The 25497-nt window shown below is 40.5% G+C and overlaps 1 protein-coding gene across 2 annotated transcripts in view; it reads right to left on the bottom strand.

The window, feature by feature from the left end:
* Nucleotides 1-8489, bottom strand: part of supt5h (SPT5 homolog, DSIF elongation factor subunit) — a 66546-nt gene extending 58057 nt beyond the window's left edge. For both annotated transcript variants that reach the window (XM_076281821.1, XM_076281822.1), the window contains exons 1-4: nucleotides 8386-8489; nucleotides 3091-3216; nucleotides 2776-2935; nucleotides 2611-2679 (exon numbers count right to left, since the gene is read on the bottom strand). In XM_076281821.1, coding sequence (XP_076137936.1) covers nucleotides 2611-2679; nucleotides 2776-2935; nucleotides 3091-3171 — 310 coding nt within the window. In that variant the 5' untranslated portion in view covers nucleotides 3172-3216; nucleotides 8386-8489. The remainder of the gene's footprint in view (nucleotides 1-2610; nucleotides 2680-2775; nucleotides 2936-3090; nucleotides 3217-8385) is intronic.
* Between the last annotated feature and the right edge of the window lie 17008 nt (nucleotides 8490-25497).

Below are 25497 nucleotides of genomic sequence, written 5' to 3'. Positions count from 1 at the left end.
CCACTAATGTACACAAACAAGACTGCACACTTGGTGCTGAAAATGGTGCATGCAAAATCATTTCCCATTATCTCTGACATTGCGTTCCCAAAAGACTTGGATGAGTGTATGAAGTACGGAAAGCACAACGGCCAAGAGAGAATGCTGCAGCACTCTAACGTCATGTGGAAATGCCAAAAGATGTGGAGCCCAAGCTATTTATCACAAAATCAAGACCATGAGATATTTCTTCTTTTATCTTTACCAGTTCATGGCAAATACTGAGTGAAATGGGTCAGTACCATATCCTCTTTATGAATGAAATAGGAAACACAGGAAGCCAAGTGTGGAGCAGACCTGAACAAGGACTTAACCCTGTCTCACTAAAAGTTGCCAGTTGTTTCTGTGTAAAGATTCTTAACGAATTAAGTCAAAACATAATGAACCTCAATGAATCAAAAGATGCTAACTCAAAGGATTCATTGAGGTTCTAATAAATTCTAAGTCACCATAGATGGAATGGAGTCCTTGATTATACAGTAAACTTTTAATCAAATTCGTTCTATTCGTCACAATTTCGTCAAATTCTCCTTACAATTCTTTATCTGTCCATTATGAAAAGAGCAGCCTATTTGATTGGCTGTTCCAGACCTGCCAACCTTGAAGAAAAGGTTGGAAAAAGAAAAGATATGCCTAGCCAACATTTTGGATAGCAGACCGGTTTTTAATGTCCGATATCTATCCAAATTCTATCCAGTGTTTTCCTGAAAAGGCAAGCTGAATCTTTTACAGTCGCTCAATATAATTTTTGGCAATCTGTTAGAGCTAAATCTATGACCTATGTAAAACACTTGTGTTGATATGGACTACATTCAATGTCCATTTTGTCCAATTATTACCTGCTGAATGATGAATATTACTAATTGCTTTCAACAAACTTTACTTGCATATAAACTCAGTATCTTTCAGATGGGGGTGTCTTTCTGCTCTTCTCATAGTTAGGCTGCAATGATTGGAGTATCCCAACTAAATGAGTCTATTAGGCCAAAGTAAATTCACAATCGCACCCAGCGCAGATCTTTTTATCTTCGCAAAAGAATTAAAAACTGCCAGCTGGGGAATGTGAATTTGCAAGTGACACTTGTTAAGCTCACCTCAGCAACTCTTTCATTTATCCCACTAGGGGCAGAATAAAAGTAAGCGAGAAACACTGTGGTGTTTTATCTCAAGTTTATAGGCAGAGATACACTTTAGTGTAGCCTGGGGTGTGTGTATTACAGTTCCTTTTTCTGAGCCTACCGTCAGTTATATCGCTGCAGTAGGTTGCGCATAATGAAACAGAGAAATTACTAAAGCCCGCCCTTAGAGACGACTGATAGGTAGGTCTGCAAAAATAGGACAGAGGCGTTAATCATGTGCTTTGCCTGTTACTTTCTCCAACTATCTCACTCTCACGTGAAAACGACTTGCGAGATTGTAATTCATACCTTCTAGGGAGCTTTCTGGAATAGTGGGATGTATGCTCGCGTTTGTGTACATTTTAAGTAACAAATCGTACCGGTTTACTTTGACGTTAAAGTGTGTGTACGGTATGCAAAATGCGTACAGGTTGGCAGGTCTGCTATCAACAATCATTTGCCAGGATCGGTTCAATGATTGTGCCTTTAAGGTCATATGTTATTCAAGTAACGAACATTTACAGGAAAATTATCACACTTGGCTCCTGCCCAGCTCTAAGCTTCATTAAAGGAGAATTCAGGGGATTTTTTCACATAGATCTCTGTTTCTCAAGGTCATCAAGTACTGTTGGTACAAAAAAAAACAAAAAAAAAAACAATCGGTTCTACTTAGCTCGAGTTGCTGCAGCCAACAACTAGAGCTACAGAGGCAGCTACAGAGCTACACTCTGGGGGCATGTTCATGAGCCCCCATGTTCATGTCCTATGTGAAAAATCATCAGAATTCTCCTGTAAGTCGAAAGTCTCGTCTAACAGACTACTTCATCCATTTCACCAACAGCCAACTGAACAGCCCAATAGTGTTGGCCACACAGTGCTCCCCATCTTCTGTGCAAAAGTATACCAACACATTAGAATGCCACTGCCACATCAGGTTAAACAGTGTGCATATGGATATGGACTTGAACACTATGTGAGAATGAGATTAATTAACTGTTTGATAAGTTAGATAGTGTGCGTAACAAAGAGCAGGAAAAGTCTGGTAGTTTTTACCGTTAACTGAAGGAAGCATGCATGAGAAATAAAAAATTGTGAGCACAGCAGACATTTTACAAAAGACTAGCATTTCAAATACACTCCCTCAGAATTTAATAATAGACTATTATCTATACATAATATTATAGTGCGGACATTTCTAAGAAAACATGAACATGTCTGCACAATCCTAAAATGTGGTAACAACTCAATTTAATATTTTGCTTAAACCAGTTACCATCTTAATACGTTGCTTTCAGTCTATCAACTACTGTTACAGTAAGTATCTCAGAAAGCCACCACATTATACACTTCCAATTTATGGACGAAAGGTTCTCTGGATTGAAATGGATGGATGGACAGAGAACCCACTAGAACTAAATTATTAAAAACATTAAACTAAATATATAGTTCATACCTTTCTCCAAAATGTCTTCCGCTCCTTCCTCCCAGGGGTCCTCTTCGTCTTCGTACTCATCATCCACATCTGAAACCATTTGTTAAATATGTCAATGGGTTGGAGATGAGTGACCGCGAGATGGTATGCATTAGGTATTACAATAGCCTGAGTCAATGTCCATACCAGCTTCATCCAAGATGAAGCCACCATGACGTGGTTTTTTCCTGGGTCGGTCATCATCTTCTTCTTCCTCTTCTTCATCATAATCCTCCTCCTCATCCAGGTCCTCCCCTTCCTCTTCTCCTTTATCACTGCCAGCTACACTTCCTGCCCCCTCATCTTCCTAATAAGAGCACAGTATAGACAAGCTGCTCAAAGAGAAATGTTATTTCCTTCTACAATAAAAACCTCAAATAGCCTAATTATTAAATTCAGAATGAAAAGTTTACAACATGCATGTCACCAAAAAGTAACAAATCAAGCCAAAACTGACATTACCTCATTTTCCTCTACCTCCTCTGCTTCACTGCTATGTCCACTGTGGTTGTCAGAGAAATCACTGTCGTCGCTATCAGACATTTTCAAGTCACACAGCTTTGGGGACGACGACGGGTGGACTGTTTCCTGTAATAACCAAAGAAGAGGTTCATGTACATGCAGTAGGCAAAAAACAGTTTATAAAGTTAGCCAACAATGCTCTATCGCGTCAGCATTGGGTTTAAAGATTGAGCGGAAATCAAAGTTGGCAACATCATTACAACTTATTGAGCCACCATGTCATAATCTATGTCTTGTGGCCAGGGCTCGAAATTAACGATGTCCCGACGTCCCGGGGACCATAAAAATGCTTCCGGGACACAATAGAATGGTGTCTGGGACAACTCTGGGACAGTAGAAAAAATGGCAAAGCAAATTTCAAAATAGGTGTTTTTTTTCCTAAACTGTTAACATGGAAATCTAAACGTATCTTTCTCGTCTGAATAAAATTATACAAAATTTGATCTGGCATAACAGGCAGCTGGCAAAAGCAGCGTTAGCCAGTTGATCTGTAAAGAAGCGGTTTTGTACACACAGCCTCACAACACTGTTTTGGCTACTGCTCTTTAAATCACTAGGCTACAGTGTTATTTTTGGTACAAATATAGTAATGAGCCAAATGAGCTGGGTGCTTGCATTTCCTTAGGAATCCGTATTGGTTAAATGAATATTAAGTGACTCCTAGGCCGACACAAAAATAGGGCACGGGCGGTATCCTAATGGGTCACTTTCCGATATAGTGGTTAACTTACCTAACTAGCAGGCAGTTAAATGGCATTTGTTTTCATGACATTGTGAACCTGATAGTGTAGGCCTAAGGTTAGACTACACTGGTGTTCTAAAAAACATGAGAGGACATGACAGTCCTCTCTGACTAAAACGCTGCGTGTTTTCTGTAATGACAGACAAACGTCACCAATATCATGCTGAGCTAAATAGCCTACTGTAACTGCAAAAACGATAGTGTTGTAAAGTAGCCTATAACAATGAAAACAGTTATTTAAGTTCTATATGGCAGTTCTAAGGCTAGGGGTGTCCAAACTGCGGCCCGCCACGCACTTTAATCCGGCCCTCCGAGCATTTATTAGTTTATCATAGATCCGGCCCGCCACGCACTTTAATGCGGCCTGCCGAGCATTTGATTATCATAGGCCGCTATTTTTTCCAGCAATAGACGACGTTGTGGTTAACTTTAGGCTACTGCAAACTGCTTTACACTCTTCTTAGATAACGTTTACAATGTCAAAACAGCTTGTTACATCGAGATACATAGTTGCAGCAGCTCTAACTACGTTTTGCTACTTGATTTAATTGGGAACGCATTTCAGTGTGCATAAGAGGGTGAGAGCGCTGCAGGAGAGTAGCCTATCTGACAGCTTTGTGGTAATTTCCCACGATACTTATTGTTTTACAACCCTGTCCGTCAAAACGATGGACAATGAACGTCTAGTGCAACCTCAAAAAAGAGCCAAAAGCGCAATCTCTGAAAATGAGCGCTGAAAATGAGTGTTGTGTGAAACAGCAGATGATTAATGTTAATAAAATGGTGTTTAATAAATTGTTCAGAACTGACATGGTTGACCAGAACGAGTTAAGTGAGTTACTGATTATTATGCTGTTTATTATATAGAATGGGAAAAAACAAAAACTTGAATTTTTGACAGTGTCAAGTAGAATTCGGGACAGCTGCGGGACACTGAGAAAAAAAGTTAATTTCGAGCCCTGCTTGTGGCCTTAGTTGCACATTCCAAATAGACAGTTGTTAAGAGTAAGACTTAATGCGAGCGTATGCAACTATTCATTATCGTTGCCTGTCACTTAGCCTGTTTAACCTCCATGCGGTTTTTTAGAGATGTAACAGTTGACACTCGTGCTACAGATGTTGACCTGTGCTACAAAACCATCTCTCTCTATAAAACCAGTAATAAGCAAAAAATTTACTGTAATCTACAGCCCTGATGTCATCAACTGAATCTATAGAACGTCTACACTTTTAGATGAAAAACAGAGAAAACTTGTACTTGAAGTAACCAGGCTATTGATGAATGTCACATGGTTAAGCCTAAAGTCGCGTATGCCGATTGTTTATGCAACCGGGCAAAAACCACGAAATACGAACATTATGATACACATTTCATAATCAACATGGGACCGCCAACATGGTATCCGTGTCTGTTGTTATCACCAGGGGTGTAGTGGTAAAAAAAAGAGGTGGGTAAACTATCAATTCTGTGATCAGGCGGACCACGACGCTGTCACTGGTAAGGCAGACCACGATATACCGGTGTATCCTGACCACATTGCTATAGGCTACCATTTGATGGTATCAGGCCTATCACTGGGTGTTCTCTCATACACCACACAATCACTATTCATTTCCTACATTAATTGAAGTTCATTGTTAACTCCAGAATGAATAAATATGGTTGAAGTCTATGAAGTTTATTAAATCACAATAAAGAGAGAACTGAAATGTCAGGATGTAGTCAGTAGACTATATCAGAATGGTCTAAAACCAATATAAAAGTAAGAAATATAAAATCTTAAAGACAAAGTACCTATAATGATATAACCATTTATTTAGCATGCATTAAGTGTGTAGGAGTCCAGACTGAATGCTAGCCTAAACCTTTATATTAATTGACCTAAGTCTCTGTGCCAGTAGCATTTCGAAAAGGGCAAAGAGGGACTTCACCTCTATGGTAGCCTGTCAGAGAAAACTTTCCCAGTTATTTCTCTAAGGACTTTATTATGTCTGAGATGTGAAGCCATGTAGTATCATAAACACTAAGTATGATTACTTTGTACCCAAGATTGTATTATATTGTTGGGTTAATTATGATAAATTAAACTTTATTTCAGGTTACATAGCAAACGTGGTTTCCCGTGAATAATTTTATAGCCTAACATTAACTAGCTGACAAGATGGTTGTGCTAGTAGCCTACTGGCTGAGGCTGACTGTTCTTCACCTGTGTGTCTATAGTAGGCTACTTGCCAAAGACCTAGCTACTGAACTGGCTCTCCTGATTCCCTTCATTATTTTTTCAAACGTATTTAAAACTATAATTTAAAACAATAATTTGAATACTTCATTACTAATTTACTCTATGCATCTAGGCCTATTACCCATGCAGCACAGCGAATCAAAGTTAATACATTAGGCTACTTCCCATTTTCAATACGTTCAGTTGTAGGCTAAACCAACTAAAGCTTGACTGAAATATTGTAAAATTTACTTATTTTATAAATGTATGGGAAGAGTTACATCACTGATTAGTTTCGACGGGTTCTCGGAAAAACTGCTAGGTTCATTCCAAGCTGCACATTATCATGAGCGCATAAGATCAGGTTATTTATTTTTTTTATTTTCCAATAATGTAGCCAGTCGCCCGCATTCAAAAAACGGAACATGCGATTATTTTTCACAACTTTGCGAAGTACCGTGACTGGGAAAGGCTGGCAAGCAAGCTGCGGACAGATCAGGGGATTCACTTCCCTGTTAGGTAGGCCTAGGCTAGGCCATCACCACGCGCTGGAGAGATGCGTGTAGACATCAAACCATGGAACGAACACAAGTTTACCCGACTCCTGTTCCCGCTGTTCATTCTCGTGAAGTTTCTTCTGTTTTTCAAGCCCTGAACGCTAATTCGTTTTCATGTTCATCTTCCTAATGTACTGTATGAGGCACTGTCGCTATAACTGTATGTCTGTCAATAGCTTGACTCAAGGGGAGACAGGGGAGGGGCCTTCATTAACTTGTGGGGCCCTACGCAACTTGCATAGTGTGCGTATAGAGAGAACGGGCCCTGATCCACCAAGTAAAGGCTGTAGTGGTGTTTCTACATGTTGGCACAAAACGTCATTTCTGTCAGAAAGCAGCCTATAATGCATGGGGTAACGTGAGGCGAGTCAGACAGAAGAGGGGCCTGTCTTAGTAGCCTATTCCTAAATCCTGTCCCTTTCAAACTATGTTAAGATTTTGTGATTAGCCGCCAGCATAATATAATCAAAATCAAAATACAAAATGTTATTAGGCTTTAGGTCCAAACCTATGAGTCTAAGCCTTAGTTTAAAAAATATATATTAATCTATATATATACAGATTGGAAATATATATCTTCAGATGTAAGTAATTAGTCAAAGAGCCATTCTATTCTGTGTAATATAGAGGTTAATAAAGATACTATAGCTTGTAATTTCTTTTAAAATATACATTTTGGAGACAAATGGAGTCATACCACAAGTCTATGTCCAGGGATGGATTACTGAATGGGCCTACTGGGCCCATGAGCTCAGGGGGCCCTGAAGCCCAAGGCTCTGCGTTAAGTTGCTTCTTCTCCACCCTTCTCTTCTCTTTCCACAAAACTCACCAGAAGACATAATTTAAAGGGTCATTTAAAAAAAATCTTCCAGGGAGCACGCCCCCAAACCCCCATATCTTAATTGGATTCATCCATGCCTATGTCTGTCAACAGTTCAGAATGCCCTAATTGACTAACTTAACTAATAACTTGTTTGTGATTTGTAATATATTTTTGAATGGCAGGAAATATATTGAAATTCTTTTTGGGGATCCCCCAAACCCCGCCAGAGATTTCCCGCCACAGATTTGGGGGATCCCCCCAATGTTGACATCATGACTACGGCCTTGATGTAGCTAGACTATAATTGTAAAATGGCATAAGCTTAATTTAGAATTGTTTAATAACGGTATGCTATTTCAAGGTGGCGGAAAAACGCAATTTAGAGATGGATAAACGCAATTTAGAGGTGCGTAAACGCTTCCGAAATTCAGGAGGTGCATAAACGGCGTTTACGTGCGTTTAGCCTCCACTACGTCCCTGGTTGTCACGTGATTGCAGTCGATGCACTACAACATATCCCAGGTAACAACTCAGTTCCGCACAATGGGGTTTTGAAAATATCAATGCTAACACAAGACAGATACCCTAGCTGTCTGGTTTCCCAACGTTACCAGCTCCTCCACGAATCTCGTTCATTCTACTGATGAATCGTTATAATGTCATATCGTATAAATGCAAGCAAGTGAGCTAACAAATCAATAACCTCGCAAACATTAGGCTAAATATTAGGCTAGGAACGGATATAGTTAGCTAATGTTAAGTTAGCTAACAGCAACTTGGCTATCGTAAACTGTTTGGATTTGCCACAGATAAGGTACCTACTACCTAGGTAACCTTAAATTATATGTTAAAGTCATATTAACAACTTAAAATTGTTGTATAGGGTCTTACCTCTTAAGCTAGACAGCACTTCGTTAGTAATAAAATAAGTCAATGTCGATTCTACAGCTTATCGTAATCGCACACCATTTACTCGAGAGCTGCATACGTTCTTCTTCTTCTTTAGTTTATTATTGGCAGATTGGATCGTTCAATGGTTGCATACCGCCACCTATTGTACAGGAGTGTGTACTGTCTGGTTACTTCCGGTTTCTGGACTGGTTGCAGTTCCTCCTCAGATTCCACTTGAGGGCGCTAGCGGAGCCCACCCTGTCTACTCAGAGTTAGGGTTAGGGTTAGTAATTCGCCTGCTATTTTCAGAGACGGGAGAACATGTGCTTTCACTAAACGGGCGCTAGCAGGCGAGCGCAGAATGCATGGAGGTCTAATAGTCCAGTCATTTTAAGCCAAAATAGGAGTCAACGTTGAACAAATTGCAACAGAAGAAAACTTAACTGATTTTGTATCCTCAATATGTCCTGAGTAAGGGAAAAAAAGCCCCGAAGAATCCCAATAGGGGAAAGGGTCCGTGTAACGCTTTGCAGTGCTTTGTTCTATTTGCTTCATCCATCTGATCCAAATAAAAAATGTGTTCAATAATCCAATTTTCTATTTTTTTAACTGGTCAACAAATATATAATTGCTGCTATTTTCTAAATGTGTCATTAGTCACACAAGATAAAGAAAACAGAAACTGGATTGGAAACAAAAGTAAAATTCAGTTAATATTTAATAACTTTTTTTTTTACTGTTTTTGTTGGGCTGAACCACGCGGGGGGGGGGGACCTGATACATATTGGCGCGCGGTGTTGGTGATCACATTTTATCAGCGGATGTAGAGATGGAGGGCTATCAAACACAGTTCAGCTTACATCAAGGTGCCAAGCGATTGATAATGTCAGCTCGAGATCAGAACTTCAGATGCAGAGGGAGACATTGCTGCGTCCTGACACTTATGAGTAGGCCTACGTGTTCTAGCCTACTCATGTTCTGGGAGGCTTTGAAGACCTACTGTACATGAGCATTACCAATGGACTTGAGCCCTAGTAGCCTCCAGGCCAATGTAGGCTATATGCTGTTAAAATTATTAAATGGATAAACGGATAAATTAGGCTCACTGTTGTGTCTTCGTTTAGCCTAATGAAACCTAGTCTAGCGTAAAGCGCTAAATAAGCAAATATGCCATGTCAAACAGTGCTTGGGGTAGCCTGTATAGCCCGGTATAGCCAAGACTGACGTCGATGGGGAATTATTTGCTATGGTATGGCATGGCCATATTCAAATATAGGCTACTGTAGATATGTTCAACATAGGCTGAAACTTATGTTTAACGTGCCTTCTCCCAAAAAGTTTTAGTTATTAATCTCTAAAGTAATGAGTCAAAATAAAACAACTTCAGGCGGCGGCGGCGCTCTCTTCCACCATCTAGCCTGGCCCAGCTATGGTGTTCTCCCCCCGGTGCTCGTGGTTCAGTCCAACCACTAGGGCAAAAAAGAAAATTAGAAAATTGACGCATCATTTCAATTTTTAACTTCTGAACAGAAAACCCTAACTGTGCTCAATTGAAAATCAAAATAAGCAACAATAACCCATTTACTGTGCCGTCCTAAAGAATGGATAACGGATTTTTAAGCCTATTTTTATATTTTTTCGTGTGAATTCTGCAAATAGAACATAGCACTGCAAAGCGTTACACGGACCGGAAAGTTTAGAAAAAGTATTTTTCTCACGCAAATAGGGGAAAAAATGAACCTTCACATATCACCATGAAAATTACTGAGTTGATTACTTACATCAAGACAAACAAAAAATGTATTATAAGTTTTTTGAAATTGTTTGTTAACATGGGCAAACAGGACGTATAGCTAATGTATGACCCAAAACTAATTGCAACATTTGACAAACAAATTGTCCAAGGCATGGAGGAAGATAATACATGTCTTATAGTCCATGAGCCACAGGGGGTCGTCACTACCACTTGGGGGGGCAAATTCTCACTATATTTTTCTGAAAGCTACATATCTCTGGAGTATAAAATGGTATGATAGCAAGTTGGATCTTGTAGCTTTGTGGCTGTACAGGCCTTCAAAGTTGACCTCTGATTTGAAAAAAAAGGAAATTCCGCCTATTGGCTTTTTTTGTTAAAACACTCATAAGAGCCTAGAAAATAATCCAAATCTTATTATTACTGATGCATATGTGGTGTTTGATGTTGGCATACATATTTTGACTCATTATGTGATTTTGCTCTTCATTTTGGTTGATTAAATTCAAGATTTATGTGCTAAAAAAAGCTAATTTGAGTTTTCAGAGCAACATGTTATGGCAATACCTGAATGCAGACCTTATTGATCATTACTATTCTACCCTCCTTACTTTCAATTGCGAGTTGAAATGAATGTTAAATTATGACATACATAGGTCTGCAGTACAAATGTTCTTTAAATTGTAGCTGAAACGAGTACAAAGGATCTTTAATCTATTCATTGAATTCATCGTCAGAACAGGAGCACAGAGGATGCCATCTCTATGGCACTTCACTCTGCCCTGTCCCACCTTGACAATAGCAACACCTATGTAAGAATGCTGTTCATTGACTTCAGCTCAGCGTTCAACACCATCATCCCCTCCAAACTGATCACCAAACTCAGTGAACTGGGCATCAATACCTCCCTCTGTAACTGGATTCTGGACTACTTGTATTGCATTCATTGTGTCTACACTTGAGATAAATAAGTTTGGTTTTTCTTTTATCACATATACATATTGGTAGATGTTTTTTCTTTACCTTGACATGTTTCGACGTATACTTCCATCTTCATCAGAAGGTCACACGGTGGAGTAGTGTGACGCATTTTTATCAGCTGATGTTGTTACGGAGGTGTGATCCACCTGTCAGTTTTTTGCTGCTGTCAGTCAGCCGCCCCCCAGGACGGCACTCCAGGTATGGGAGAGCATATATGCTCTCTCATCTCTGTTCATCGTCTTTGGGCTCCGCTTTCTTATTTCAATCGCCTCCTTTATCCAGCGGTGGTATCGGTTGTTCTCCTGCTTAATGACTCTGGCATGCAGGAGGTGTGGTCCACCTGTCAAAAAACTGACAGGTGGATCACACCTCCGTAACATCAGCTGATAAAAATGCGTCACACTACTCCACCGTGTGACCTTCTGATGAAGACGGAAGTATACGTCGAAACATGTCAAGGTAAAGAAAAAACATCTACCAATAAATGTGTATGTGATAAAAGAAAAACCAAACGTATGGATTCTGGACTTCCTAACCAACAGACCTCAGTCTGTTAGGTTAGATAATCGCACCTTCTCAGCCACCGAACACCAGTGTACCACAGGGATGTGTGCTGAGCCCTCTCCTCTACTCCCTCTTCACCTACGACTGCACATCTGTACATGGCTCTAACACCATTGTCAAGTTTAAAGATGACACTACGGTGATTGGTCTCATCAGCAACAACGATGAGATGGCCTACAGGGAGGAGGTCCAGCACCTAACATCGTGGTGCACTGATAACAACCTGGCTCTCAACACCAAGAAGACCAAAGAGCTCATTGTGGACTTCAGGAAGTCTAAAGCTAGCACACACACACCCATTCTCATCAACAGGACTGAGGTGGAGCATGTCACCAGCTTCAAGTTTCTGGGTGTCCACATCTCTGAGGACCTCTCTTGGACCCTCAACACCTCTACCCTGATCAAAAAGGCTCACCAGCGTCTCTTCTTCTTTCTGAGGTCCATCTGTCTCCTCAGATCCTGGTGAACGTCTACCGCTGCAACATCGAGAGCATCCTCACCAACTGTATCATAGTTTGGTATGGCAACTGCTCTGCCCACGACTGGAAAGCACTGCAGAGGGTGGTGAAAACTGCCCAACACATCACCGGTTCCTCACTCCCCTCCATCGAGGCCATCCAGAGCAAGCGATGCTTGCGTAAGGCACACATCATCAAAGACTGTTCTCTCCCCAACCACAGACCGTTCACTCCACTCCCCTCCGGGAGGCGTTACAGGTCTCTCCACATCCGAACCAGCAGGTTCAGAGGAAGCTTCTTTCCTGCGGCTGTCACCCTACTGAACTCTAGCTCTGCATCCCGGTGACATCCAACCAACTAAGCCCCCATCACCCCCTGCCCCGCCTGATTCCTCCTTGCCTGTGCCTGTTGAGGTGTCCACGACCATGGCAACCTTGACAGGGACAACAAGGAGGCGGACATCCCCTAGCCCCCCCCCCCCCCCCCCCCCCAACTGCACTACCCTATCCCACCCATCTATTTATTTACAAATGTACATACTGTAATTACACTTATACTGTACATAGCCATATTCCACTGCTTTTCATCCTGCACATACACTTAATACTGTTGTAATGTTACTGTTTCTGCACTACAATGGTACTGTTACCACACTGCATAGTTGTACATACTAGGGGTGTAACGGTTCATGTATTCGTATTGAACCGAAACGGTACAGGCGTCACGGTTCGGTGCATGAATTTACACGGAGAATACAGAGTATAAAAATACATAAAACTCGTGTGCGGATTAATTAATGTCATGCGCAATTACTGTTAAGTATCGAGAGTTACGGGAGTTCTTTAGCGACACCTAACGCTAATCTGTAGCCTCGCCTTAGCTCTGAAGCTCTGATTGGCGCCTATGTTTTTTTTTGTCAGGTCGTCAGTCGAGTCCGTCAGTCATTAGCAGCACTAAGGTTAGACCCACAAGAGTTAGAGGATCCGCTGGTCTATTTAAGATCGCAAGTTTGAGAACTTCAGTTACAGTAACGTTAGTACAGGCGAAAGAGTGGTGGATAAGATGAAACTGTGTGTCAGCGTTGTTCAGCAGTTATTGGGTATGTGAGTGGAATAAATGCTACACAAATTCGAAGCCATCACCCAGATGATGTAGGCTACCAATCACTGAAACGATGGGGAAAAAAACTTCCCCTGCGCTTCAGCAGCCTTTGGATACACATACAAATAGGGCCAAAACCTATGGCTTAAATTAAATGATTTCGTAATGACAGAAAGCTATGTAAATCGCGTGGTAATTACCTTTATGTTGGGGTAACTTGTAACTTCTCACATGAGGAGCTGGTAGTGTTAAGTGCATAGACAGTAAAATAAAGTGACAACGCTAACCAGGCTAATAAACAAACCATGCTAGTATGGTGAGTTAACGTCAAAGGGCAAAGTCACGTGACTTCTAGTTGTAGTCTGTTTATGAAATGAAAGGAGCAATTTCGTTTTTTTTAAAAAAAAGGCAAAATAGTGTGATATTTTCACAGTTAGTAGGCTAGATTATTACTTTACACAAAATGAAAAATATTGAGGCAAATTGTAGACCCTTCCATATACAACTAAACACAGATGTTGAAGGTCTTGCTTAAGTGGATTTTTAAAAATCATTTTTCTATGTAATTTGCACTTTCAGAAATAAGAGATGCTGTAGGCCTATTTTCAGTTTTATAGCTGATTGTCTTATTTTGTTTACAAGTTACAGATGGAGTCTGGGTACTTATTGTACTGTTTAGCCTACATCTTACACACTTCAGGCTGTTGCAGATAGCTCAGGGAAGAGACTGTATGACACTAGGTGGTACAGCCTGAGACATGCACAATAAAAAAAATGCTTTCTGCATTTTTGTTTTGCTTTTCCCTCCATTGTACCGAACTCGTACCGAACCGTGATGTCCAAACCGAGGTATGAACCGAACCGTGACTTCTGTGTACCATTACACCCCTAATTTCCACCAACTGGATTTTCGTGGTCTTTTACTATGGTGTCTAGATCACCAATTGAAATATAAAAATGTGAAAATAAATTTTGTTGCAATTAGTTTTGGGTCAGACCTTTGCCTGGACTCTTAGCTGTGTTGTGGTATTTATACAAATTAGCTACGTAATTACATTATGCCCTGTTTGCCCATGTTAACAAACAATTTAAAAAAAACGTATAATACATTTTTTGTTTGTCTTGATGTAATCAACTCAGTAATTTTCATGGTGATATGTGAAGGTTAATTTTTTTCCCCTATTTGCGTGAGAAAAATACTTTCCCCTATTGGGATTCTTCGGGGCTTTTTTCCCTTACTCAGGACATATTGAGGATACAAAATCAGTTAAGTTTCCTTCTGTTGCAATTTGTTCAACCTTTTTTCATAAAATTACTGGACTATATGGAGCTTTACCCCTCAATATCCACTTTTCTCTGGATATAATTTTTTGAGTAGTAATTTGAATGTTGCATTCGATAGGAGAGGCAAAGAAAATACACACTGATTGCTATATTTTTTTAAGTCACGTAAGTCTTCTAAAAAGCCTTTCAAATATGTCAATGACGTCATTCATTAGCACAATGCTATGATATGGGCAACAACGACCCAACCTGTAAGAAATGAAAAGGGCATAAGTGCTCGTTCATTCAACTTTAGATCTAAAATCTATATTGAACTTGCATAAACTACAATAAAATCTACAATTCTTCCACGACAAGCAGGTGAAAGAGATAAATTTAGCCATCTAGCTCCATAGACCCCCATTCAACCTGCGCTCGCCCGCGATCACCCCCAGTGGAATTCTAATGGAACTGCAACCAATTTCGATTCCAAGGCGGGCTCTGGTAACCTGACATTCGTTGAGCTCAGCCCACCTTCAGCACGTTTTCCCACGCTGACCAGCAGCTGAGAGGAGTGTGGCCACAGCGAAGCACATCCTGCGCCAACCGGATCCCCACCTAGCCCTCATGAGTTACAGGGCAACCCCAATCACTGCGACAGGTCTGAGCCCGGCCCAACTCGCGACAGGCCGCCAGATCAGGACAACTGTCCCCATCCTGACTAATCAACTGTTCCACCCTGTTGATCAGGACACTTTGAGACGGAAAGACAAGCCAAGAATGCTTATCGCTTCTTCTACGACAGACATCACTCAGCACGACCTCTGCCTGCATTACAGCCAGGCCAGCACGTCAACTTGAAGCTGGACAGTGAGAAAGGCTGGGATACTCCTGCAAAGGTCCTGCATCTGAGCCCAGGTCCTACTATGTACAGTCTAAGCAAGGAGTTGTCACCCGCTGGAACCGGAGACACATCCAGGAAATGCCAGGTCATCAGGACAGGAGACAACACCAGAAACTGGTGACCTGAGTCACAACTGAAGTCCCTCATCAATCCGTGACGCTGCACATCCAATGTCTGGACGGAGGGATTGCTCAGCAAGGGTGCCTCAATCTGCAAGAGATCTGCAGCTGCCACGACCACCGAGCTGCGACTGACATGCGAGCTGCTATGCTAGCATCTACCGGTGCCTGGAGTCTGGATTGAGTGCTAAGAAACTCTGATGACCGCATCAACCATGAAACAACAAATGGTCACTATCTAGGACCACCGAGCTGATAATCAGCAGGGTCGCCCATCACAAATTCAGACTGTCTTGTCCTTCCAGTGCTCTCCAGACTGCCAGTGGATTCTCCGGGTTGGTCAGTTATTAAGAACTTTTGGTGTTGCATCGTGAAGACACAGCTGTGCGCAGTTGTCACGCGGGTCATGTTTGCCCCTTGGACATTTTCAGCCGTTTGGAAATTGAACTAATTTTATTTTTAATTTGTATTTATTTTATTTATTAATTTGTTTCTTGTATGTCTTGGTACGCTGGCGACTACGCCGCTCCGTCCGGCATCTTTTGTATTTGTTATTTCTTAAATGTATGTCTTGGTGTCATGGGTACGCTGGCGACTACGCCGCTCCGTCCGGCATCTATTGTCTTTGTTAGTCTGTGTCAATGACAATGTCTTATATGTGAAGCGCTTTGGGTTGCACTCTGTGCATGTTAAATGCGCTATACAAATAAATCTGACTTGACTTGACTTGACAACCTTCCAGGCGACAACCTTCCAATGCCCCTGCCACTCCTTCTCCCTCAGTGCCTCTAAGCCCACAGGCCGCTCCTCCTAAATCATCATCTGGGAGAACCATTAAGCCCCCAAACAAGTTCAAGGACTATGTTAGAACTTTGAACTTCCCTCATCATGTTAACTGAAAAAAAAGAGACATGTAAAGATGTTTGTGTATTGAGTTTATTTGTTAAAATACCACAGGTTAAATAGGAAGAATGTGTTTATCTGAAAGTGTATGCATTTGTAACCCACATGGATAGCCAACTTATCACTACTAAATAGCTTTTAGACGCATGCAGAGACTGATGCGGTTTAGAGGGGGAGAATGTAACCCACATGGATAGCCAACTTGCCCATTGTGATGTACCAATAATTCTTTGGTGACCCCTAGAGGGCACACGAGACAGGTTCAAATAATAATAAACAACTGCTACTACAAATAAGAGACAGACGTCGGATTGTTACAGATAAACCACTTCCTGAACAAAGACCTCGTTGGACCATTGTAACAGATAGAAACGTATTAATCACTTGAATCCTGGTGAGCTAGTATTTTTTTAATGTTTATCTTGTAATCGTATTTTTTCTATGTTAAGCTATGTTAACCTAAGCTAAGCCACCTACACTGGAGACTAATGACCCTAAATACGCCCTAATGTATTTTTCGTGAGTGATATACTTTTTAAAAACCAGTCAGGACAACCTCTTAATGAGATCGATTTTATAATGTATTACGTTACAAACAATTTAGGATTTAAAACAAAAAAAAGGTATCCTGTGTTTGTTATTCTGGGAAGCCAAAGTGCTGGTTAGCTGTCTTAGATAGCCTTCAAGCTAACCGCTATGCGGCTACCATGTGAACCCATAGCAACCAAACAAACTGGTAACGTAAATGGATTCATGGAAATAATATTCTGAACTTTTATTATTTTATGAACTTGGTCGACCTCAGTACTACGGTTATGATATGCCTATGATAGTTTTATTATAGAAATGATTAAGAAGGAGATCCATTGCATTAATTAGTATTCTGTACAATTTTGTACAGACTGGTTTTTTGATTACCCCTTCAACCACTCCTTGACCTACGCCTTGGATACCTCGAATTCCCTGTTGTGATACCCTTCCCTGGACCATTTGTGTCTACGCCTTGGATACCTCGAATTCCCTGCTGTGATACCCTTCCCTGGACCATCCTCATCGCCATTCTTCCTTGCAATATTCCCAGAAATTGAACCCCCGCCTTCATCCACTTTCCACGCAGTGACTGTGGTAGGACCTGGGCAAATACACCCACACCCACGGACTGTGACATTAAGGAATTACATCCACCACTATTTTTTATTTAATTATTTATTTTGAGTGCATTCTCTTTTATTTTTGGGGTTTATGTTTATTTTGTTATTTTAAGTTCAGAGATCTCAAAGGAATTATTTATTGAAAAGTTACCTAAGTGCTGGCACTTCTCATAAACTGATATTATAGTTATATGTTAAGAATTGTTTTTTTTATTGTATAAGGAAAAGTGATTTAACACCATAAGTATATAAATCAAATAAGTAGCAATAGTAATGAATTGAATATAGAGTCAAATAAAATAGTATAACATATAACGATTAAAATAGATCAATAAATAAAGGGTACATCAAATAGGGTTTAAATAGACTATAAATAGATTTTAAATAGAATATCAATAATATATACAGTCAAATGAAATAGTTAATATATATATATATATATCACAATAGTTTTTTATATTTCCACTGATACCTTAGAATAGAATAATACATAATTGCATAGAGTGAATTGAATGATATTTGAATGTTAAAATAAATATATTTTGTCACTTAAAGATATGGCTAAACTCAACAACAGTAGTGACTATGGTTGAAGTCTTGCCAAAGATTCCAAAGGCACACTGCTTGATACAATTAAAAAGGCTTTAATATAATGGGCTAACGCGTTGCGACTAGTGTCTTCTTCAGAGCCTAAACACTGACTAATTCCCAAGTCCCTATAACAAAGAGAAGGTGCAGGCAATTAAGTAGGACTAAGTGGCAGGTGCTTAGACTCCACCTATCAGTCAATTATTGGTGCACCATGTCACACATAAAAACATCATACATACATCAAGTTAAAAAACAATTATACTACTTTTGAGGACTACAATAATTATTTCATACGGGCTACAAAAAACGGTTCACCTTGAAATAGCTAAAAGAGCTAAAATTAAAGAAATATAAAAGAGATGAAAAGGACTATGAAGATGGAATGGTCTACACCTGGAACCCCAGACTGAAACAAAGAAGACAGAGAACAGTGTCATTTAACTTCACCAGTGAAGAGGACGAAGATAATCAAACTTATGGAGCCGCGGGTACAAGCCAGTCTTTTTTGGATTATACAACAGAACCACAAGCACCCCCCAAAAAAGGAAAAGGAAAACAAGGAGGGGCAAAAGGAAACCAAGGTTACACTCCCAGATCGAACCTCAGGAGCAACAGGAACCCCAGGTAGTAATCAACATTTCTGACACCCCATTGACTGATGATTGTGTTGCAGTATTGTCAAAAGGCTTAACATTTGCACCTACCAACTATGCCAACTGCTTCAATACCAAAGTAGACCTCTTTAGATTTTATCGCAGCTTACACTTGAGACTTTGGTATAATCAGAACCCAGGCACTTCAACTGTTGCCAATACCAGTGACTGTAAAACTGGTTTCCGCCCCAAGTCATATTTCTGTCCTCTTAGCAACAACCACTGATGTGGATATTGAAAGACTGTTTAGCAACAAAGAGGACTCGATCAAACACAACCTAACAAAGAAGGAAAGAATAGCACTAGATACTTTGGCAAAGAATGAAAACATAGTCATCAAGCGTGCTGATAAAGGAGGCTCTGTAGTAGTGTGGCAAAAAACAAAATACTTGCAAGAAGCCCACCGCCAACTATACTGCATTCTATAAAAGTTTGAAGACTAACCCTATGGAACAAATGAAAAATGACTTGAAGCAAATTTTGAGAGGTGCTATGGATAATGCCTGGATAAGCAAAGCAGAGCATGATTATCTATTTTGTCCTAACCCAGCTAACACATGACGTTGCAGCAATGTCGCCATAAAGTTGTCATTTGGTCACAGCGACATTACCTTCTGGCTACGTTGTTGCAACGTCACAGCTACTTTGCAAGACAATGTTGTCACTTGGTACCATTAGTGACATTGCAGCGACGTTGTGACCTGGTCAGCTGATGATGTTGCAATTTGGTACCGTTAAGAACGGTGCCACAACATTGTGATTAGGTCAGCTGGTGACATTGCCATTTGGTGCCGTGGGAAACGTTTCCGCGATGTCTGCCAATGACGTTGCCATGTAGTATTGTGAGTGATATTGCCACAACATCATGGTCAGGTCAGCTGATGACGTTGCCATTTAGTATCAGGAAATGTCCCCGCGACGTCAGCCAATGACGTTGACATGTAGTATTTGGAGTGATGTTTCCCCAACGTTGTAAACGGGTCAGCTGATGACGTTGCCATTTGGTGCTGTGGGAAATGTACCGGCGACGTCAGCCGATGATGTTGCCATGTAGTATTTGGAGTGATGTTGCCACAACATCGTGATTAGGTCAGCCGATGACGTTGCCATTTGATGCTGTGGGAAATGTACCAGCGACGTCAGCCGATGATGTTGCCATGTAGTATTTGGAGTGATGTTACCACAACATCTTGATTAGGTCAGCCGATGACGTTGCCATTTGGTGCTGTGGGAAATGTACCGGCGACGTCAGCCGATGATGTTGCCATGTAGTATTTGGAGTGATGTTGCCACAACATCGTGATTAGGTCAGCCGATGACGTTGCCATTTGGTGCTGTGGGAAATGTACCGGCGACGTCAGCCGATGATGTTGCCATGTAGTATTTGGAGTGATGTTGCCACAACGTTGTAAACGGGTCAGCTGATGACGTTGCCATTTGGTGCCATTGGAACCGTCCCCGTGACGTCAGCCGATGACATTGCCATGTAGTATTGTGAGTGATGTTGCCACAACATTGTGAACTGGTCAGCTGATGATGTTGCCATTTGCTACCATGAAGAATGGTGCCACAACATCATGATCAGGTCAGCATTTTACCTATTGGTCGGGGATCGAACCAGCAACCCTTCGGTTTCAAGTCCTGACCAGTAGGCCATGACTGCCCCAAATTAGTTAGAAATATCCACCATAATGTATTCAGATGTATATGGGGAAATGTATTGGTAATATTTGTAAAGATATATGTATATGCACAATATATGTACATGCACATACAATGTATGCACAATACATATGTGGTGATACAGTATATACAGTATATGTACAGTACATGTAACATCTAAAATATATTACTTACAGTTTTTCTCAGTTGCTAAAACACTAAAACCCATTGGCTGAAGAAAGTTCTCAGTTGCTTGAACTCATTAAGCTAATTATTCAGTCTGTTGTCAATACCTTAAACCATTTCACATGGTAAAACACAATTTTTAGAAAAACTTTAAACACTCATTCTCAAAACACATTCTGCACTAATGCTTATGTACTGTATCCATACTGGTAAACACAAGTGGCAAAAATAAAATACAAATAGACATACACATGTCATCGATTAAACACAACCACTCAAAATTGATTTCACTTGTTTCAAATGATGTGACAAAACCAATATACGCCAGTTCAGAGAGCAAACAGGTTGTTGAAGGTGGGAATGAAAATGGACAGAAGAAACTATGTAAGAAGACGAGTGCATATGCAAAGTGGGGGATGAGGAGGAAGGGGAGCATGGCAAGAAAGAGGATTTTTATTGGACACTGTACTACAGTGCATTGTAGGCTGTATATACTGTACAATACTGTAAACAAATCGTATGGCCCTGAACATTGTGCTTTCCATTTGTTTGCAGTACTGACTGCTCAATAGATTTTGACTGGTGCAAGTTCATATCAACAAAGAACAAGAATCAAAGGACAAGTTTGTGAGATGCAGGATACTGTAAAAATAGAGGTACAAGGAGGAGGAAGAACAAAAAAATGCAAAGAGCAAAGCAAAGTAGTAATTTCCACTTGATGTTTCCTGTTTTGAGGCGAAAGTTTGATTTTGCAAGAGGAGTCAGAGTTTTTGTAAATAGTGCTTGTAAATAGGGTTTTGTGTTTAATGCTTTAAGAAAATGGAGCAAGGTTTCAGAAATTGTGTTTTAGCGATTGAAAAAAACTGTAATTGTTGTCACTTGTGTTTACCAGTATGGATGACATGTGCATTAGAGTTCAGAATGTGTTTTGAGAATGTGAATGTGTTTAGAGTTTTGCTGAAAAGTGTAAGTGGGATCTGAAAATTGTGTTTTACCATGTGAAATGGTTTAAGGTATTGACAACAGACTAAACAATTAGCTAAATGAGTTCAGGCAACTGAGAACCTTCTTCAGCCAATGGGTTTTAGTGTTTTAGCAAAACAGTGAAAAACTGTAAAAAGTAGGCTATTTCATAATGAGGGGGGAACTAATGTAGCCTAAGGTGTCTCTTATTTCATGTTGAGGTTTGCTTCCCAGCATGCATTTCAAGTCAGTTGTCTCGTTTATAGGCTATTATTGTTATTGATTTTGAAACAATATGGTTGAAACAGTTTAGCTTAGGCTCAACTCTTACTGATGTTTTGAACAATAAATTGAATAGTTTATATTTAAAAAAAAAGAAACCGTGGACGTGAAACTACTAGTTCTAACCCAGTATAAAAGTCCAGCTGACAATTCCATCGTGTATCTTGTTGGAGGACATAAGCCTGAATGGTTGAAAATCAGCTACACACATAAGGTAAGTTCATACATAGACTGTATGTAATTAATAGCAAAATGGATAACCATGATGATGTGATCTGATGTTACATAAGTTGTCTCTCTCCCACAGTAACAGTAATATCACCCGGATCAAAGCATTCGCTGTGCCTACAGGTATTAATTGGCCTATGTACAAGTGCTGTAAGAAGGGTAGTTGTCATGTAAGGCACATACTATAATTTTATTATTGTTGCGGTTACGGATTGGCAAGTTACGTTGCGGTTACGTAATGAAACCTTCCACTTGCGACGTTGCCGCAATGTTGCCTGAAGTTGTTAAGGACTGGCGACGTCGGTAACTTACGTTACGGTTACGAAACGGCACCTTTCAATTCCATGTTGCTACAACGTAACCTGATGTTGCAGATACGGATTGGCAACGTTGGGGAGTTACGTTGCGGTTACGAATTGTCACCTTTCACTTTGCATGTTGTGGCAACGTTGCTAAACAGGACTGGTGGCGTCGGTAAGTTACGTTACGGTTACGGAACGGCAACTTTCAACTCCATGTTGCTGCAACGTCACCTGATGTTGCGGTTACGGAGTGGCGACGTTGGGGAGTTACATTGCAGTTACGAATTGTCACCTTTCACTTTGCATGTTGTGGCAACGTTGCTGAACAGGACTGGTGGCGTCGGTAACTTACGTTACGGTTACGAAACGGCACCTTTCAATTCTACGTTACTGCAACGTAACTTAATGTTGCAGTTACGGATTGGCAACGTTGGGGAGTGACGTTGCGGTTACGAATTCTCACCTTTCACTTTGCATGTTGTGGCAACGTTGGATACGACGTTGTGGCAATGTATTTTGGGTCATTCAGTTACATTGCAGCAACGTACCGGCAACGTAACTGTGCTAGCTGGGAATCCTGTACTACCCTGCTTCTATATGCTACCAAAAGTGCACAAAGATCTGCATAATCCTCCAGGGAGACCCATAATATCTGGCAATGGATCTCTGACAGAACCCATATCAAAATTCATAGACCACTTCATTCAACCTTATGTCTCCAATCTATCATCATTTGTCCAGGATACAACACACGTACTTAATAAGTTGGCCCTTCTGATGAACATTGGACATTGCTACCTCGTCACAATGGATGTGGAGGCTTTATATACGAACATAGACCATGAAGAAGGCCTCAATGCTCTGTCTCATTATTTGAACACACGCCCAGCTTCTAGTACACCACCCACAGACTTTCTGCTCACACTAACTAAATGGACACTTGAAAACAATGTCTTTCTATTTCAAAATGATTTGTACCAACAAATAAAAGGAACAGCAATGGGAGCATGTTATGCACCAAGCCTAGCCAATTTATTCATGGGCCTATTGGAAGAACACTTTGTTTATTCATGCAACAACCCTTACAGGAACATGATCACTTTTTATGGACGCTATATTGATGACCTAGTGTTCCTCTTCTCTGGTACTGAACAAGAACTAACTTCATTTCATAGATACCTCAACAACACCAATAAAAACCTAAAATTGTGTATGCAATATGACCTGACTCAAATTGACTTCTTAGATCTCACCATACAGAAGGACAAGGAAGGACGTATTAACACCACAGTCTTCCGAAAACCAACTGACCGCAACACACTGCTCCGGGCAGACAGCTTCCATCCTCCATCACTGAAGAAAAATATACCGTATGGGCAGTTCCAACGGCTAAAAAGAATATGTGACCAGGAGTCAGATTTTGAGACAAAGGCAGAGGAAATGAAGTTACGTTTCAAAAACAGAGGGTACAAATCGTCCCCTTAGAATTATAGGGTTCTATCTGCGTTCTGAGATATTGAGCTTCAAAGTCTTAGAATTCCATAGAGTTATACTCCCAGTAAACAAAATAAAGTCCTGGCGACGTCCCCTAAAGGTCCCCTGGCGAACGTCACCTCCTCGACATTGTGTAGGGTTCCCTTTACGTCCCGCGGACCTCTTTTCGGGAGGTCTAAAAGACTTCCACGAGACTTTGAGAGGACGTCCTGTTATGGTCACCGCGACGTTATGCGCGCGACGTTTATATTTCCGCGATGGTAAAAAAAAAAAAAAAACATGAAGCGCGATTTCGTACGGTAGGCTATTACATCCTGTAAGTCTCAGCGTTGCTGGGAGAGAGGTAGACGGAACATGAACACGCATTAATGACTTGTTCTACAACTACACAATCAACTTTACTCACCTCATATTTTCACGCATGTATGAAATCACGTCCTCCGAATGCATTACAATAATGATGAGTAGACTTGGATATTTATACCGGGCTAGGATGTCCTGCTTTGACATCTACGGTGTCATTTTCTTAATAAACTAATACGACGTTTTAATGGGCATATCCCGTAGCATATTGTTCAAAACATCATCAGAGTAGGTCAAGTAGATAAATTGTTCAAACCATATTGTTTCAAAATATTAAAAACTAATAATAGCCAAAAATACTAAATGAATCGCAATGCATGCTGGGAAGCAAAACTCAACATGAAATAAGTACATGGAACATAGAATGCATTGACGTTATATCCACTCGTTTTCTTGGACCTGTGAGGGACAAAGAGGGACAGCCTATAAATGTAAGCCTATCTTCCTGGAACATTGCAGATAAAGAAAAATGTATCGTTTTCTCTAGGCTATGAATGCTCTTTGTAGCCAACTTTAAGATGAAATAAATAGATTCCAGATGTTTCTATTCTATATCATTGTTTTATTAATAAACAGTAAGGCTCTGGTGAGGCAGAGAGCTTCTGCTCCCCGTCAGAAATCTCATCGGATACGTGCACTCTTTGCTGTTTCCACAAGGAGCTGCTGTAACATCGGGGACAGCTATGCGTGACACTTTGAAACGCGAGCATGCGTCAAATAAATTACAATGACATTTAAACAAGTCATGAAGAAGCAGTAGCCTATCCTTAATTCTTCTGCAATGTAGCATTACATCTAGATCGTTTTGCTTTACAAATTAAGTAGTCACTTCTGTTGCTAGACAACCCTAAACAAATGCTACGTGGTCTGTTTTTAACATTTCTCTAGTTTTATTGCAACGTATTCAGCTCCAAAAGTCGGTTCAGTCCCAATTCGGCCGTGTGTGTGTTTCTGAAAATAAAACAGATAATAAGTAGGCTACGTGACTACGTTAAATAAACCACTGTCTATTTAGAGCATGTTACATGAATCACGTAATGACAGTTATCTGAAGAAATGCGCATTGTAGGCTAAGCTAGAAGCTAAGAACAGCGACTTTGCTAACGTTACACCAAGCATCACATCAGCTAACATGAATTTGATAAAATCCCTTCCCTACCCACACAGCAGTAGACTCCTAGGCGGATCCGC

Source organism: Alosa pseudoharengus, unplaced genomic scaffold, assembly GCF_046254945.1.
Source record: "Alosa pseudoharengus isolate Yale_2024_CS ecotype anadromous, Long Island Sound unplaced genomic scaffold, YU_APseudo_1.1 YU_APseudo_1.1_scf_13, whole genome shotgun sequence".
NCBI lineage: Eukaryota > Metazoa > Chordata > Actinopteri > Clupeiformes > Clupeidae > Alosa > Alosa pseudoharengus.
The sequence above is the reverse complement of the archived record's forward strand: the minus strand, read 5'-3'. Positions and strand labels throughout refer to the sequence as shown.